General features: G+C 41.3%; 1 protein-coding gene across 2 annotated transcripts in view; it reads right to left on the bottom strand.

The window, feature by feature from the left end:
- Positions 1 to 213: 213 nt before the first annotated feature.
- The window catches only part of si:ch211-137a8.2 (uncharacterized protein LOC777613 homolog), a 40063-nt gene continuing 22825 nt past the window's right edge, over positions 214 to 17451 (bottom strand). Inside the window, exons 3-13 of one of the 2 annotated variants that reach the window (XM_059330469.1) lie at positions 17261 to 17411; positions 16965 to 17147; positions 16662 to 16796; positions 16376 to 16570; positions 14366 to 14492; positions 14086 to 14268; positions 12079 to 12179; positions 7693 to 7932; positions 4168 to 4284; positions 3781 to 3836; positions 214 to 3046 (exon numbers count right to left, since the gene is read on the bottom strand). In XM_059330469.1, coding sequence (XP_059186452.1) covers positions 2866 to 3046; positions 3781 to 3836; positions 4168 to 4284; positions 7693 to 7932; positions 12079 to 12179; positions 14086 to 14268; positions 14366 to 14492; positions 16376 to 16570; positions 16662 to 16796; positions 16965 to 17147; positions 17261 to 17411 — 1669 coding nt within the window. In that variant the 3' untranslated portion in view covers positions 214 to 2865. The remainder of the gene's footprint in view (positions 3047 to 3780; positions 3837 to 4167; positions 4285 to 7692; positions 7933 to 12078; positions 12180 to 14085; positions 14269 to 14365; positions 14493 to 16375; positions 16571 to 16661; positions 16797 to 16964; positions 17148 to 17260; positions 17412 to 17451) is intronic. The other variant, XM_059330471.1, reaches the window with a different exon arrangement.

Raw genomic sequence — 17451 nt, 5'->3', positions numbered from 1 at the left:
GCCCTCATTAAACTCCAGTCTGTACTGAACAATGTTTCTGCAGGTTCTGCATGACAGAAAGAAAGAAATGCATTTCCACTGAGACTTCTGACAGAGAGAGAATAAAAAGTCTGTTTGAATAAAGTAAATGAAACTTACAATGAATGGGTTTTTGTGGCACATTGAGAAAAAACAAATGCCGAACTGACAAAATGATAAAATGCAAAATGTTTCATGACGTTTATTTTATTTATCTTCAAACATGTGTACAAAAGCAGGACATTTGACTGGATGCAATATAATTTTTTTAAGCATTTAACAATAATCTACTCAAGTGAAATGTTGTAGATGGCAGTTAATGTATAAAGTTCCCTCTTCAATGACTTTATTTCAGATTTGTCTGACAGCTGATGCATGAGATCGACTCATTCTGAACTGGATCACTTGGATCAGCTGTTAGTTAGAGCAGGGACAGACCTGCAGGACAGTGATACTTCAGGAGAAGTTTGGTAAACTGACATCTTCCCTTGACAAAGTCAGACTTTCAGCTTTTATCAAGCAGCTGCAACAAACAACTGAATCAGCTCAACAAGCTGGTTCTTCATGATCAACAGTCCAACATTTGAACATGTGAAGCAGCAGCAGCTCTGCAGGCTGATGAACATTATTGACACTGTTGGAGGACGGAGGAAGTCAAAGTACAATCAGTCACAACTCCACAGCAAAAAGACACAGAGGAATCATTCCACACTTCCTGTTCAGGCAATACGCTGTTTGTTTTTCATCTTTTAGCCCATTTTAATATTTATCAAATGTACTTTGTAAACTATGTATCCAGTTTCTAAAAACAGAAACACTTGTGTGTCTGTGAGACATGAAACCAGCTGCAGATAATCCATCATGTTCATGCTTTTACTCTGGTCACAGTGAAATTATTGTTCTTTAAATAGCATCGTTATGCTTTATAGTAACGAAGTGAAACCAAAGGCTGCCTGCAAACACAACGAAAAGGAAAAAAACTAAGTCTAGTAAGTTATTATGAGAAACTAAAAATATTGTCTTAAATTACAGATTTTAAGATACTAAGGCAATATTTGAAGATACCAAGGCATTATTCCACGGTATTAAGGGAGTCTTCACTTTTAAATAACAATTCATTAATTAGAGATACTGTGACGTTATTTCAAGAAAGTTGGTCATAATGATCTTTTCTTTCTGCAGAAATGTGCTTCCATACATTCATACATGATTTCTGTTGTCATAAAAGGCCAGCAGTAAGATATATGTATAATATTTGATGATGATTTACATTGTTAATGGTCTGAAAGATAAAAAACAGAAAAAAAAAGTCAACTTTTCAAAACATCTTAATGAAGTGCCATCGTGGTGCAACAAGACAGTTAGTGATTACAAATACTTCATTATTTTGACATAAATGGCAGAACACAAAGTATTAAATACAGATATTAAAGAAAAGCTTCAGGTTAGCTGCATCCTTTATGTTAGCATTAGCTACATTAGCTCAGAGGAGTTTAAAGATAAATCCAGGCAATCTTTTAAATATCCGACTGTTAGAACAGTTCACCTCCCTGCAGTGTTAGTGATGCATTATTATAATTTCATATCTGGGGGAAAAAAAAGAAATAAAAAGCCTTTTTAAAGTCTAAATGTTTCTATTATCTATAATCATTTCTATCATTACTCCACAAAAGTCGTTTAGCCTTAATTTTCCTGCAACATTTTTACACTTTCAGCCGAACCGATGCTGGGAAACAAAAAAAGGGTTTTACTTCTGACAAAAAGGCACCAGTGTTTCTTTGGTTTTTCCAAAATATGACGACGTAAACATCAGACACAGCACAAAGTGTGGACATGAAACCAGCCTGATGCTACAATAACACACCATCTATCTGGTAAATAAGGCAGTTATGAATGCAGTTATGAATTTCATTGACCAATAATACATAAAGAGACATCATTACAAATTACAACTTCCCGTTAGTTTACATACATTCTGCTACAATTACATAGATTTTTTCTTTAAGGCTTGAACTCTGAAATATAATTTCCAACCGGCTGACACCAGAGATAATGTTAATGCCACATATTAGCCGTCAGGAGTTTAAAAATATTCCTCAGAGTGAATATAATGGATGGTATCTGCTGCCACAAAGCGAGCGAGAAAGCTTCGTCATAAACTTAAGTTACAGGCACGTTTTTAAATGTGTAACAACAGTTTAACTTGCAGCTGCCGACAGACACAATTATCAACAATTATAATATTTTCATGTATTTGCAATTTGTGGCTAAATGTGGCTAATCCCTGCAATCTGACGGGCCTGCTGGAGTTTGGAACTAATAGTTGGTTAAAAAAAGCTGCATAATAATGAAATAATCCACCTCAAACAGTCAGTTACTGAACAATAATGGTAATATGGTACTACTGTCAAGGTCAAGAATGAATTATTTTTCCAAAGTCAGAGATAAAAGAGAAAATGTGATGTGATGACATTATTTCAATGGTTTTGATACAACTCAAACTTTTTTCCTGCTGATGCCTCTTATTATAGATACTGATGTTTATTTTTGAGAAAGGTTTGGGGAATTAAATGTAAACAGCAGAGAATGAGTCGTGTTGTTTCACCTTTCAGGCAAAAATATTTCTGTGTTTTAAGAAAAAGTCTGAAAGGTTGAATATTAGTTATTGCAACTCCTAAAACAAAACAGCAGCCAGAGTTTAATATGAAGTGATAATGATGGGAATGAAGAGTGTGGCGGTATTACTGTGCTGCGTTGCCGGCAGGTATCTGTGTTTGAGTCTGGGGCTGCAGGTTAATTGAAATGACTGTCACATGATGAGATGTTAGAGGAGTCTCTGGGTGGTCTTCAGGTGGGCGGGGGGCCGTTGACGTACCTCAGCGACAGGTGGAAGCTCCGAGGCGTCCGGCCGCCGCAGTGACATGACGGCTCCCGCACGACCCACATCACACAGACCAGCAGGAGCAGAGCTGCAGCCAGGAGGAGGACCAGCAGGGCCGGGGATAGAGGGGAGGGAGGGGCCCTGCTGCTGGAGGAGGAGGACGAAGAAGATGAGGAGGAAGATGAGGAAGAGGAAAAGAAAGAGGAGGGGGATGAGGAGGAAAAGGAGAGAGAGGAGGAGGAGGAAGAGGAGAGAGGAGGAGGAAGACGAGAGTGAGGAGGAGGAGGAAAGGAAGAGGAGGAAGGGGAGGACGAAGAGGAGGAGGAGGAGGAGGAGGAAAAGGAGAGAGAGGAGGAGGAAGAGGAAGAGGAGGAGGAGGAGGAGGAAGACGAGAAGGAGGAGGAGGAGGAAAGGAAGAGGAGGACGAAGAGGAGGAGGAGGAGGAGGAGGAGGAGCAGGACAGGCTTTTAAACATAGATATTTTTTCGGCTGGCTTTTCATTAAACTTTCAGACTAATTTGATAACTTTAACACAACACTCATGAATGTATAAGTAAATATATATATATACACGACTGTTTACTCTTCATCCTGAACTGAATTCCTGGCAGCAACAAGAAGTTTTTAAACAGCATTAAATCTTTTATTATGGGAAATAAAATCTGGAGTTTGGTTTGAAGCAGAATACCACAAACTGCATTCAAGCATCAACATTATTGCTGTTAATTGATGAAAATCATGTTTTTTTCCCACTGACCTTTCATGCGTTTCTCTACAACCTCCGAACATAAAGAACACTGTTCTGTTATCTCTGTGGTTTGAAAAATATTCTGCAGATTTCAGCCGGTCTGGCTCTGTTATCGCTCCGTCTCAGTTCTCACCTTTGTTCAGAAAGAAGTCGCTCGGCTTCCTCACAACAGGACGGCTCTTCTTCAGCCTGCAGAACAGAGAGCTTCTGTTAGTCGCCTGGTTTCAGGCAACACTTCATACTTTCACAAGAAACTTTTTCAGAATAGATCAGCTCAGAAATATCTGCCTCCACACTCAGAGTTTACTTCTCCCCCAAGGGTGTCACACACACCACGTCTTATTACTACTACTCATTTATAACAAGTGTGTGTGTTATTTTCCATCAATAAATCAATACCACATTAATTTTTGACACTTTAATTACTGTGCTCTGATGGAATCCTCTGGCACTCTCTACACTGCACTGTGTCTAAAACACCTACAACACCAGTCACTGATCATCAAAACCATCAGCTCACCTGAAGGTTCGACCAAACCAGGTGCTTCATCCAATCAGACGAGGCTTTGAGGTCATGTGACGGTGCGGGGGCGGGGCCAGATAGAGGCTGCTCGCTGAAGCCTCCATCACGGTAAAACTGTGACACAGAACAGTTAGAAACAGTAAAATAAAGTCTGGTAATGTCTGAATGTAATGCAAAGACACATCTGCAGGGTCAAAATGCCATTCATTTTTCCAAAGTTTGGACTGTTTGTAAACCCTTGAGAGGAAACTTAAATGTGCAATATGTAGTTTTCTGCAAAGGTCTCCATGGACAAAAATGTCCACATTTCTCTGAGGCTGTTTAGCAGTATGGCAGCTGACGTTAACTCTTATAACTTAAGATGTCTGATGACTAAAATCCCTCATACGGTTGAAATATGGAGTTTAAAATGACCATATATATGCATATAGATATATTGATATTGTGCACATTTTTAACCCAGTTTATCTGTGCACCCTTGGGCGTGTTGGTGTTAAAACGAGGTATTCAGGTGCATCGTTGACACATTGCTGATGGTGCAATCGAAAACAAAAACACTGGTGAAGTCAACGGTGAATAGTTACAACAGGGCAGCAGCGAGTGAAATAATGCATCATAACCAGGAAAATATTAATTAAAAAGTGGACACAGAGAGCAGAGCTGCAACTATAACTTACATTGTGCAACCCAAATAAAATCAACCCTGATGACTGAACTTTGGATTCATTTATATTAATAAATGAATCAATAATGAGAATAATCATTAGTTGCAGCCTAGCTGACGAGTGAAGTGTCTTAAACCTGCATTCTATCTGATATCCAGCAGGGGGCGACTCCATCGGCTGCAGAAACAAGTCAATTTGTATGTTAGTCAACAGGAAACTGATCCTACTTCTGAACTGATTTGTGACCTCAGTAAACACTGTCATAATGAGTTTATGGTCTCAATTGTTAGTTTCAAGTCTTCTTCAATACAGCATGATGTTCATTTAGTTAATTATGGTCCATTTAGAGTCAAACAGAGCAGGAAACAGGGAGGGGTTAGGGCGGAGCTATCTTATGATTGATAGGTCATCACCACAGTTGACCCTTTGATCCTTTCACAGTGCGTTTTCACTTCATCAAAGTTAACTAGAACATTTTGATAGTTTAAAACGTCTCGTTCGGTGTTAAGCTGGACTAAACTTTCAGTTGGAAGAACGACTGTCCTGCTAACCAACCTAGCATCATTCTGAAGCTGTTTTGTTCGTAAACCAGCTGCAGAACATCATGGTGACAGTGAAAATGCCAAACTCGAGGCTTCAAAGCAACAGTCCACAAACCAACAGGGGACAACATGATGTTCTACAGTCTGTGGTTGCAGCCCTGCCAGAGTCTGCTGTCACATTTCGTGTTTGCTGCAGGTTCTACAGTATCTGACAGCAGACAGCTGATTCTCTCTGGATGTTTGTATCTCAGATGTCGTCCAGCTGTGCTGAGTTCTCTCGCAGTGACGTGACTTCAACTCGAAACCGCTGCTGGAGGAGAAGTGAGAACGCAGCTCGTTCCGCTCTCGCTCTCAGTTTGTGCTCGAGCCACTCCGACACGTCGATTACACTCCTGCTTCTCTCCTCCGCTGCCCTCAGATCTGACTCGCAGGTTGATTTCTGCTCCAATTTGTTTTGTGCTCGCTCGATAGTTTTGTCAGTAATGAACCTCCATTAGAAAGTGTCGATGCTATTACGCACAAACACAAGTTCAATCAAACTCGCATACTGCAAATGAGTGTGCACAAAATCACTGTAATTAAAATAACACACAGACACACACTTCTTGACCCTGAAAAACTAATTTACAAACTTTTCTCTGGTTATCTCTTTTGGGACATCTATACCTGGCTGTAAGTCAGACGGAAGAAAAACACAGCAGAGGGAAGGAGGAAGTGAAGAGGAAGGAAGCAGAGGAGGAAGTGAGTGTTTCTGCTGGTTTTATGGCGACAGTTAAAGTGCAGCCAGACTCAATGCATAAATCAGGACTTTATGGAATCATTCGGCGGCGGACGAGACGGAGGAAGAGGAGAATAAATAGGCACTTTCACCGGTAATGAGAGAAGACGAAGGCTGAGAGACGGAGGACACAGTCAGGGATCCATCTTTACAAAAGGTGGAAAAATAAAAGCTGATGATTATGAATGTTGATGGAGCCGAGAGAGGACATCACTCCGTGTGTGTGTGTGTGTGTATGTGTGTGTGTGTGTGTGTGTGTGTGATTCAGCCTACTGTACATGTATCAATGACCTCAAGGGGACAAAAAAACAGTTTCAGACTCACATTTTGGAGAGAAAATGTACTGAAGTAAATCAGTGACCGAGTGAGCAATAAACTCTCTTCTCTGTTTCAGGATCAGATCAGATTTGTGTTCCAGCTTCTCTTGCTCATAATTATTTAATCTGCTCGCTGTCACTTTTTACAAACAGAGTGAAATCTGTTCCAGACTGATCAGCTGTCAGCTGTGGGTCTCTTTTTTATTTATGTATTATTTTGACATGTATTATTTATTATTTTGGTGACAATAATAACATAAAAGTTGGTGCTTACCTAAATGCTTCTTTTTATTTGTGTAAGAATCTATATATTTTACAATGTACACTGTATATAGTATATTGTATGGATTATAATTTTATAATTTTAGTTATTCCCTGACAATGTTGATTAGTCACAACGATCACCAAATATTGCTTTGCCAAATCATTTTTTGGTGATGTGTGACTACAGGCCAACTAGTTAGTTCTAATATGGTTTTATTAAAGTTGAACATCATGATCCGAGACTGCTGCTAACATTTACTGTAATGCCTCTGCTAGCCCATATACAATCTATGAGGAGAGCTACCTGAACTTATTGCATTAGTTCACTGACTTTCTTCACTTTTTGCTTTAGTTTTTAGTTTCCCTCACATTAGTTTAGGTCCAGAACAACTTTCAGCTCCGACATGAAGACGCAACAAGTCACAAGTCTGAAGGAAAGTAAAAAGTAGCCATAGGTTGACTTTTTTGCACTCTGATACTATTTATTTATTTATCTATCTGTTTCCTCTAACAATTATTTTGTCATCTGTGTTCTTCCATAAGAGAGAGGGGGGGGGGTCAGGAGTTGTTCATGTGATGCTGTGTGCTGGATGTTAACGCTGAACTCTGCACGAAAACAAGTACGACGAGACAATAAGGTTTGCCTTATTCTATAGTTTGCTACTGTCAGAAAATCTCACAAAAAGACTCAAAACAACAATAAGTTAGTCTCCGTCTCTATAAACATTCTGACCAAGATGTCGAAGAGGAAGAACTTATGTCACACACTCACTGTTGGTTTGAGGCTTTTCATAGGACGCTCTATAGTTAAAATAAATACAGAAGGTCACCAGGTGCATCCTCTGAAATAAAAATTTAATTTGACTTACTGCTGCAAATTTTTTTTTGCAAATGTCTGGCAGTTGATCAAAGGTCAGGACTGAATCTAGTGAAAGTGTGAGTGAATGTGACTTCACCTCCACCTGCCCATCAGTCTGCACCGCTCTGGAGCAGGAAGTCCTCCTCTCTGGAGGGGCGGGGCTCTGGACTCCCAGCCACGCCCTCACACGCCCGCCGTCAAAGCTGACCGGCTCTCCGTCCTGTACGTCAGGGGTTGAGGTCGCCCACTGGTCTCCGCTCAGACGAGTCCTGCCCCTTGGGTTCGCCACTGGGGAGAAGAGGCCAGGGTGGGCGTGGTCAAGCCATCCGTCTAATTGCTGCACAGGAAACACAAAACACACACTTGTTTGCTTGTTTGTTAGAAAATTATACAAATAAAAGTTATAACATCTAGGCTTTTGAAGGATTTTCTGTTTTCCAGGCAGACACATTTTTGTTTATTTTAGTGCATGACATCTATCTATCTATCTATCTATCTATCTATCTATCTATCTATCCATCGTTGTTTTTTGTGTGTGATACTTCAGTTAAACTGCAGTTTCAATATCTGAGTTCTGATAGTTGACTGCAAAATAAATCTTCTCAAATAACAACAAAACATGTTGTCTTTCACAGCTACCATGCTCAGTTGCAGACATTTGGTTTTAGTTTTGAGTTTAAACATTTCCTGCAAGTAGGAAAGTGAGAAATATTGTAATCTGCTGTTAATATATGCAATAATTTTGCATAATTGCAGTTTAATAGAACATTGAAACTATTTTGCAATACAATTACACCAGTATTGCTATTTATTTTACAAATAGAAGTTATGATCACATGATTTGAGTCTCCTATCGCAGCTGTACTCTCCTGTCCTAAACACAACCCTCCTTCTTCCATCACTCTTTGATTTGCAGAAAATGTGAAAGTAAGAAGTTTTACATTTTTCTAGAGTGTCTTTTTTTCGATTCGCATTAGTTGTCCGATGTTGAAACATCCTCAAATAGCTTTATCTCCTAGAAATGCATCTGCATTTTCAATTACATTTTGAGGGAAACATATTTTATCACAGATTATGTTTCTAATTCAGTCTGCAGATGTCTGCATAGGGAGGAGGTCGGGGTGGATAGATGGGTCACAGAGTTTGACTTATTTACATTACTGAAAAACTTTTTAACACAAACCATCATTTTTTTACTACCTAACTAAGTATTCTTGTTGCCTAAACATAACTAAAAACTGTGTGTTAAAAGCTGTGACTGGAAATGAAACTGAGATTCCAGTTTCATTGTATGAGAATGCAATTTTTAGAAGACCTGGTTGTCCTGAATGCAGCACTAAGAACAGTTTGATAGCAGTGCACCTCCAAACTACATTAAAAAACATGAACACAACCTTAACAAAAAAATAAAGGCTGCACATTCTCTGCTGTTTTAGATGTTTTATCTGCTGCAATATTTCACAGGAATAAACTGAAACAATGGACTGCCTGGAAGAAAGTCAATCTATTAACTGATCGAAAAAAATTATGCAAATGATAGTGATGGATAGTGCAAAGTGCAAAACTACATGAAGATACAATATAATATTGCACTGTTTTATTTAACTGATGTCATAGTCATTATTCCTCTTGCTCAAGTTATCGGCCAATGCTTTAAGTTCTGCGTGTAATCACAATATTTCTGTGGAAACTCTTAGTGTTTCTATACACTTGTGTACCTACAGGTCAATTTAAAGGCACAATTACAAACTATTCTGCTCTTAAATGTAACCGTTTTTAACTGTTCTGTTGCTGACTTTTGCTCATTTGTTTGTGATTTTATGATTTTACCCTCCACATCAGAGGCTGCAGGACCAGCTGGTTCTGTGTTGGAGTGTGAGTCCAATCTGTGACGCCTGAAACTGAATGATGTAAACTGACGTAGTGAAAGTCTTTTGTGTGCGGTGAGAGGCAGGTGGTGGTGGTGGGGGGGAGACACAAAGACTCTACAGGGTCTCTGGTCTTTGAGCTGCATTCAGGATTCATGCAGCGTACAAGCGATGAGGTCACACAGTCGCAGATTAGTGAAGTACAAACATGTGGAGTCCTCTGGGCAGGCGGAGGCAAGCCTGCGGGGACAGCGTGCTGACATCACGCCTTCACTCGTCCAACAAATAACGAACGAAGAAGAAGATACAGAAGGATGTGCCACACTTTGATGTCTTTGTTGGGATGCTGCAGATGCTAATTCAGTTCTACGTGCGACTCTCTGTTGGTCTCTTCTCCTGTTGAGCTTTGGGGTTCAGCGACAGTGCAACAGTGTGTGGGTGTGAAACAGACAAGGGGGGGGGCTGCAGGCGAGCACGGGAGGATACTCTAATGTCTCTTCTTGTCTCCATCTCCCCACAACTCATGGACACTGTCTTATTTTCCCTCTCTCCGTTTTCATCTCTTTATTTGTGTTCTTCAGTCTCTCTCTCTGCAGCCGCTGACACACGCACATTTCTCGCCAAAATAAAGCTAAAAAAGGAAAGTGATAACAACATATAGGGTGCCACATCCTGCAGGCGTCATCAATAAATCAACAGAAGAGGAGCTGAACTGCTGTAACGATAAAGCCGACACACACACACACACACACACACACACACACAGACACACACACAGACACACACACAGACACACACACACACACACACAGCGAGGGAGAACATTTTTAGATAGCTGGTGTATCGGAACATCAATGACTCTGCGCGTGTGTGTGTATGTGTGTATGTATGAGACAGACAGACAGACAGATGGAGCCTCTGGGCCATGTAGCATCTGGGTCAGAGCAGAACAACAGAAACAGAGAGTGTAAGATGAAAAACACCACATGGTTTAGTTCTCTGGGTCTATTGTGGATCCTCTGACACGTCGACGCGTGAGTTTGGATGTTTCAGGTAAATAAATAAAATCAATACAAAATAAAATAAAGTTAAATCTTTTCAGCAAAGTAAACAAAACAATTTTGTCAAAATCCTCACAGAGATGAGATGGAAAACAATAAATCTATATAGAAAATGTAACACTGTTACTCTGTGATTCTGTTTGTTAAATTGATTTAAAAACATTTTTGTGTGGAGGGATTGCGCGCGTGTGTGTGTCTGTTTTGCAGATTCATGTCTGTCTGCTGAAGGACCTCTCATTGTTGCGGTAATTCATAATTATTGATAAACTTGTTTTAATTGATTGTTTTATATCATCACTGACTTGCTGACTCCTCCAGCCTGTAGGGGGCGCAACTCACCAACAGCTGCTTCAGTTACAGAGCAAAAACATTTCCTGCATCCGATTAACATTAAGCCTAACTTCTGTTGCAGGACAAGTTTTGGCCTCTGCAGTGCTGGATGTGACTGCAGGATCACATTTGTGTTTATGCATGTTATTGGCGAGAGACGTTACCATCACTTTCTGTTGTCATCTGTGGCTGAAAAAACCTCTACTGCTGCTTTGTATCAGTTGCTGAAGTCCAGATATGTTGTTGAACCAAACAGCGTCATTTCTGGATTATTAACATGATCTGGAGGTGCACACAGCTCAGTGAACTTCATCCTCTTCTGCAGGAGCTGTGTCTGGATGACTGCTGGTACAGGACTAATGCATCAGTATGAAGCCAAAATAAAGTGATTTATCTGTGATTTAAAGTCAATAAGCGGATCAAAATGATGCAGAAATAACTACGACATGATGCTGATGTGTAAAAATTAATTTTTTGCCAGGTCTGTCTGCAAGAACACAAGAACACTGTTTTTCGATTCGCATTAGTTGTCCGATGTTGAAACATCCTCAAATAGCTTTATCTCCTAGAAATGCATCTGCATTTTCAATTACATTTTGAGGGAAACATATTTTATCACAGATTATGTTTCTAATTCAGTCTGCAGATGTCTGCATAGGGAGGAGGTCGGGGTGGATAGATGGGTCACAGAGTTTGACTTATTTACATTACTGAAAAACTTTTTAACACAAACCATCATTTTTTTACTACCTAACTAAGTATTCTTGTTGCCTAAACATAACTAAAAACTGTGTGTTAAAAGCTGTGACTGGATGCAAGAACACAAGAACACTGCAGTTAAAATGACTGTTTTCTGAATGGAGTCTGGTGCATCAGAGCGAGGCTGTGCAGGAAATTCTCAATGTCTGGTGGAGCTCTGCTCTTTACTGAGAGACCTTTTGTACCTGATGTGTTTAAACAAATGAACGACCACACATTCAACCTGTGCTCAGGTTATATTCTGCCAGGGACAACCAGTTCATGTAAAACACAGTCAGAGGGATTTAACAGCTCATTTAGCAGCTAATCGTCCATAAGTAATAGCAAGAGAAATTTGGAAAATGTGCTTTCCTTCATCTTCTTCTTGTACTTTTTTGGTAGTTCGTACTGTATAAACATGTTTTTTCCACCCCAAACAATTTTTTTTATCACCAGAAAAAACTCGAGAAACTTCTTGAAACTCACCAAATCTGCTTCTTGGTCGATGATGTCATGACTGATGTCAGACTGAGAGCCGAGGGAGCTAAGGTAGCTCCACCTCTTCACACCATCTCTGTGACACAGACCTGCACACACACATGCATGACACACACATCTATTAGGGGACGTTATATTAAAAAGCACAAGCTGGTGAAACATGAACAAAACCTAAAGCCCTGAGTCACTGGTGGACTCGGGGTGTCCCCCCTTGGGTCCCACATGTTTGGAAAAAACAGCAGTAAAGATCCTGTGACGTTTAGGGCAGGCCTGGGCGTTGGGCGGCCCACGGGCCACATCCGGCCCGTTGGATGTCATTGTCCTGCCCGTGTGAGGTTACCCAGACATTAGAAATCAATACAACCACAGTGCTTTTATTTTGAAGGCGGTTTACGTATATCTGAGTTACCCGAGTTACCCAGGCACCTTGTCAAGAACAGGTATTGCTTTTTGCATAAAGTTAATAAATTACTGGTTTACTGCATAACATACATGCTCTTTATTGTTTTTGTAGTTTGAATGTATGTTTAGTAGCATTCCCGGCTGAATGATGGTCGACTCTTTAACTCTTTAACTTTAAGCTCACAAGATTTATTTAAAATCATAGCTCCATGAACATAAAAATAATACATTCCTTGGTGACCTTGTGAATCCACCGTAAGAGCTACAAGGTGGGAAAACAATAACAAACATGAGCATTAGCACTTGAGCAAACAAGCACTTTTACTATAGTTAAGACAACAAATATAGCCATATATTACAGAAGAAAACACATTTTAACAAACCTTGTGCCCCTGTCAGCCAGCCACTATAGAAGCCTTTTTGATACTTTATATCAACTTTATATGAATTACGAAGACCTCGTTATTAATTACTGTTCGTTTTTCATTTGACCGTTCCACCTGTTATTTCCTGTCACTACCTTGCAAAATTAAAGCACCCGTTTCACACTGGACGGCACCTTTTCAAAATAAAAGCATCACAACATTGTAAAACACCTTGAAAATTTGCACAAAAAAAAAGCTATATAATACAAAAACACCAATAGGAACCTTGCTAAAGGTCATTTACAGTTGTGTTTAAAATAAATGGAAAAGTGATATAGTGATTGGAGTATTTACTACTTTTTACTGCTATATTTGATTTACTCCACATTAACAGTCTCATCATAACATGTATTCTTATCAGTAGCAGCTTAAAACCAGATAATTTACTGTATTTTAAAAAGCGATTAAATTAATATTGAGCAGAATTTAGTTCAGAGTTTTGGTCCGGCCCCCGCAACCTTCGTGGTATTAGTCATGTGGCCCCTTGGGAAAATTAATTGCCCACCCCTGGTTTAGGGTCTCTGCAATGAAAACACAATATTCAGCACACTTTAAGGTGCCCTTCCAGTGAAGAATTGCATGCCCTGCCACCTAAGACGCTTTTCCAATAGAGAAAACTTGACAAGGTGCCCTTTCAGTGCAAAAAAAACAAGATGCAGTGCACGATGTGTGCTCTAAAGTGAATAAAAATATGATGCAGTGCCCTCCAAGTGATGAAAAATTATGCAGTGCCCTTGAAGCTGGCCTTAAAACTTAGAAAACATGATGTAGGGCTGTACAAGCTAGCAAACTTTCTGCTATCTGATTCTATCTCACTCTGCTGCGTGCAGCTTGAAGCTTTTTATTTGTTTTGCCTCACCACCAGTGCCCTGAGCTTCAGTTGTCTTTCAGTCTTATCACAACATGAACACTCATTTGGAAGCTAAATGTTGCCTGCAGGCTTCATCGTGGTCTGGAGGTAGAGTTGGTGTTGCATGTTTGCACAGGTAAAATGGCCACAAAGAGACTGTGTGTGTGTGTGTGTGTGTGTGTGTGTGTGTGTGTGTGTGTTGTTTGGACTCGTCAGGCTTAATGTCTGCTGGTAAAAGTGCTATCAGATCTGAAGCTACAGAGAAACGACTGTGAAATGAAAAGAGTCAAAAGTTTTCATTCTGCCGTCTTTTCTTACCTGTGCTGGCACTGAAATACGATGAGTCGGCATCGTCACAGGAGACAGAGCGTCCGATATCCACCGAGGGGTCCCACTCCAGCCCCAGGTGCTCATGGGTAGGAGAGGAGGGGGAGGGGGGAGGGGGGGGGAGGCGAGCGGGTGAGGAGGAGGTCTGGGAGGGGTCAGTTGATTGGCTGGAATCTGGAGGAAAGATGGAGAAACAGTTTGGGTTTTTCAAATCATGAATATTGTACATTTGTGATTGGTCTGATATGAAATGATTAATGTGCTGATTTACCTTTAGGATGGTGTGATACAGAGAGGTCCAGGTTGGTTTTATCAAACGCTCCCTCCTCTTCTAATACCGTCTCTGAGGGACAACCAGAGTCTGTGGCCTGAGACAGGATCCAGTCATCCTCAAACACCTGCAGTAGGAGCAGGAGGAGCAGGAGAAGGAGGAGCAGGAGAAACAACAACAGAAAATGGAAAAGCACAGAGTTCATGTTTTAATGAATGAGTTGATGAAATATTTATAATCACTATGAGAGAATAAATGTTTTCAACAGCACATGCCACCAATTTGATAAAAAGAGGTTTTTTACAGGAAAAAAAAGTTCATGATTACAAGACAGACTGAGGAAAGATGCTTTTCAGTTGCATCATGGGAACTGTAGGCTGTTCTCATTCATTGTTTGTAGTTATAGCAACGAAAAGTCATGCACTTGACTTTATAGTTAACCTGCGTTATTGTGAGCCAGAGGTGCAGCTTCTTACGTCTAATATTACCGTTTGCTGTTCAGTGGTGACCTCTAGTGGCTGTAGTGATAATGACGGGACAGAAGAAAAGAAGAAATGAGGAGGTGCAGTATAAAGACAGAGGAAGGTGCATGAGTTATATAAACTTTTTGATTTTACCAAGAGCCCAGTGTTCGTGTTAGTTTGAAAGTAAAAATCAGTGTTGAGTGTTGATAAATTAACCTGCAAATTATCGTCCATATGCAGATCTGCATATCCTGCATCACCTTCTACACACCTTGCACCAAGCACGAAGCCTTGCTGGGGATTTCCACCGGGCGCGTAACGGCCGCGCCGTAGTTTTGCTCCGTCCTCAGCACGGCGTCAATCCCCACTGGTTGCGCAAACGGTTGCGTAACGCCTAGAGTCCTAGCGAGCCAGCCACATACATCCGAGATAACAAGAACACACAATAATCCTGAACATATGGGAGACCGCGAGATCCTGTGATAAACTGTGTGTATAAAGGAAACAACAACAAACAGCTTACTTTGCTTCTCGAACGTGAAAGATCTGTTGATCTGACCATCTATCCTTATAAAAAGAATGTGTTATGTCATAAATGACTGTATGCTGTTCCACTTCAACAATCAGTCTCTCGTCGTCCGTGTCGCCGATCCTCTGAGATCCTTTGATTGATTGATTGATTGATTGCTGATCTGGGGCCCCCGGTCAAGACGTAATGTTGATGTTAAGTAGTTTTAGGCCACATGAACTGCGTATTGCGTTTTATTTTGAAAGGGGGCGAAGTGTATTACGTTGATTCTGTGTCGGATTTCCTGTCTGGTCCAATCTGCTCTGTTGAGGTTGACGTGGTTTAGCAACGGCTCGCGTCAAAAATAGAAGTGCTACGGATTGATCGTGCTGCAGAGTGGAGAGCTGCGGCTGGGATGCTGCTGAGACGTTATGCGGCAGGCCAGGTGAGGATGGTCTCATTGATTAGAGTGGCAGCGATCAGCTCCAGTGACCGCAGCGCAGCCGTTCCGCACCCGGTGGAAATCAGGCTCTAGTGGTATGCGCTTTGGAACTCATTATTTTATCCCAAATCCTGTTATTTTTTTTACAAACCTTAACCAAGCAGTTTTGGGGCCTGCACCTAACTAGGTAGTCCAATTTCACAACGTCAATGCTGTGACTAAAACAGCGACCGTGCAACTGTTTGGACATATTGTACAAACTTGTTCCTGAGGATTTGTTGAATGTCTTGGCCTCAGCTGCTTTGAAACGTGACTCTCACTTTTCCCCTTTATTACTAAATCTAAACAGTGCTAAATCAGTGTTGTACACCTGTCAGATTAAAACAGTAAATCCAGAATACCTGTAGGACTGTATCTTTTTATGTTAGTGGGTTAGAAATTCTGTCCGTTTGTATTTACGTGGCTGCAGAGTATCTGAATTTACTTGTATAAATATGTTTATTAAAAAAAACCTGTCCAACCATCTGCCTGTGTGTCACTCCACCCTCATGTTTATTTACCTCTGTGTGTGTGTGTGTGTGTGTGTGTGTATGTACCAGTCTCATGCTCAGCAGCCGGGTGTGTGTACGTGCGATGTTGTTGTAGACGAGGCTGCAGTGCCGCAGCAGCTCCAGCAGACGGCTCTCCACGCGCTGAGCGTCGCTCGGCTCACTGCGCTGGATCAAAGCCTCGCCGCGCTGCAGCAGCACGTTCACACGGCCCGAGTTCACACACACACACTGCTGGAAGGACTGCACACACACACGGATAAACAATATTAAATATAGGAGAGGAAGGAAAGTGACTGTAGGACATTTAGTTACATAACACACATGCACACACCTGCAGACGTCGCAGCTTTTCGCAGGTGTTTCCTGTCAGGTGATCCACCTTGCTCAGACGGACGTCGAGGTCAGCCAACCAGACAGTTAGCTCCTCCCTCTCTGCCTCAAACTCCTCCCACTCTGAGACGAAGAGCTGAGAGAGAAAAACAGATTTTCCATTTTCACATCGTTCACTTTAGATAACACTTTTCTCTAACTGTTTACTACAGAATAATTTCACAGTGCTGCTGCAGAAAAAACTTAGCTCTGTTTGTTTAAACATGACCAGAGTTTTGGTATTCATTTAGGAATGCACTCTGACCTTCAGTCGTCCAGTGGTTGATTCCAGTTTGGTGTTGACGACGTCCCATCGCTGCCCACTCTCCCTCGCTAGAGCGAGCAGCCGAGCCTGCATGGCGCCCTGAAACAGCCGCGTCAGTGTTCGGTTCCTCTGAGTCAGACCGTCCAACTGGACGAGACGAGACCCGGCCTCACACCGCAGTCGCTGGACACAAACACAGAACATATCCGAGGTTACAAACACTTGCACACATTGTAAAACATGCAGCTTCATGAAGTAACTACAACTTTTTAACTCGCTCATTTCTGTTTCCTCACCTCAAACTTCCTCAGTTCCTCCTTGGCAGTGACATAGCTAACGTGGGCGGGGTTAGGAGAACTGACAGCCTGCTCAGCCAATCGCAGCCAGCTGTCCAGGTGGGCGTGTTCCTTCATGAACTCGTGCCAGAGGACCCACCTCCTCTCCAGCCTGCAACACACAGAAACAGACGCAGACACAGAGGTTATAA

The sequence above is a fragment of the Centropristis striata genome, chromosome 4 (genome assembly GCF_030273125.1).
Source record: "Centropristis striata isolate RG_2023a ecotype Rhode Island chromosome 4, C.striata_1.0, whole genome shotgun sequence".
Lineage (NCBI taxonomy): Eukaryota > Metazoa > Chordata > Actinopteri > Perciformes > Serranidae > Centropristis > Centropristis striata.
Note: the sequence above shows the minus strand (reverse complement) of the source record. Positions and strands in the feature narration are given on the sequence as shown.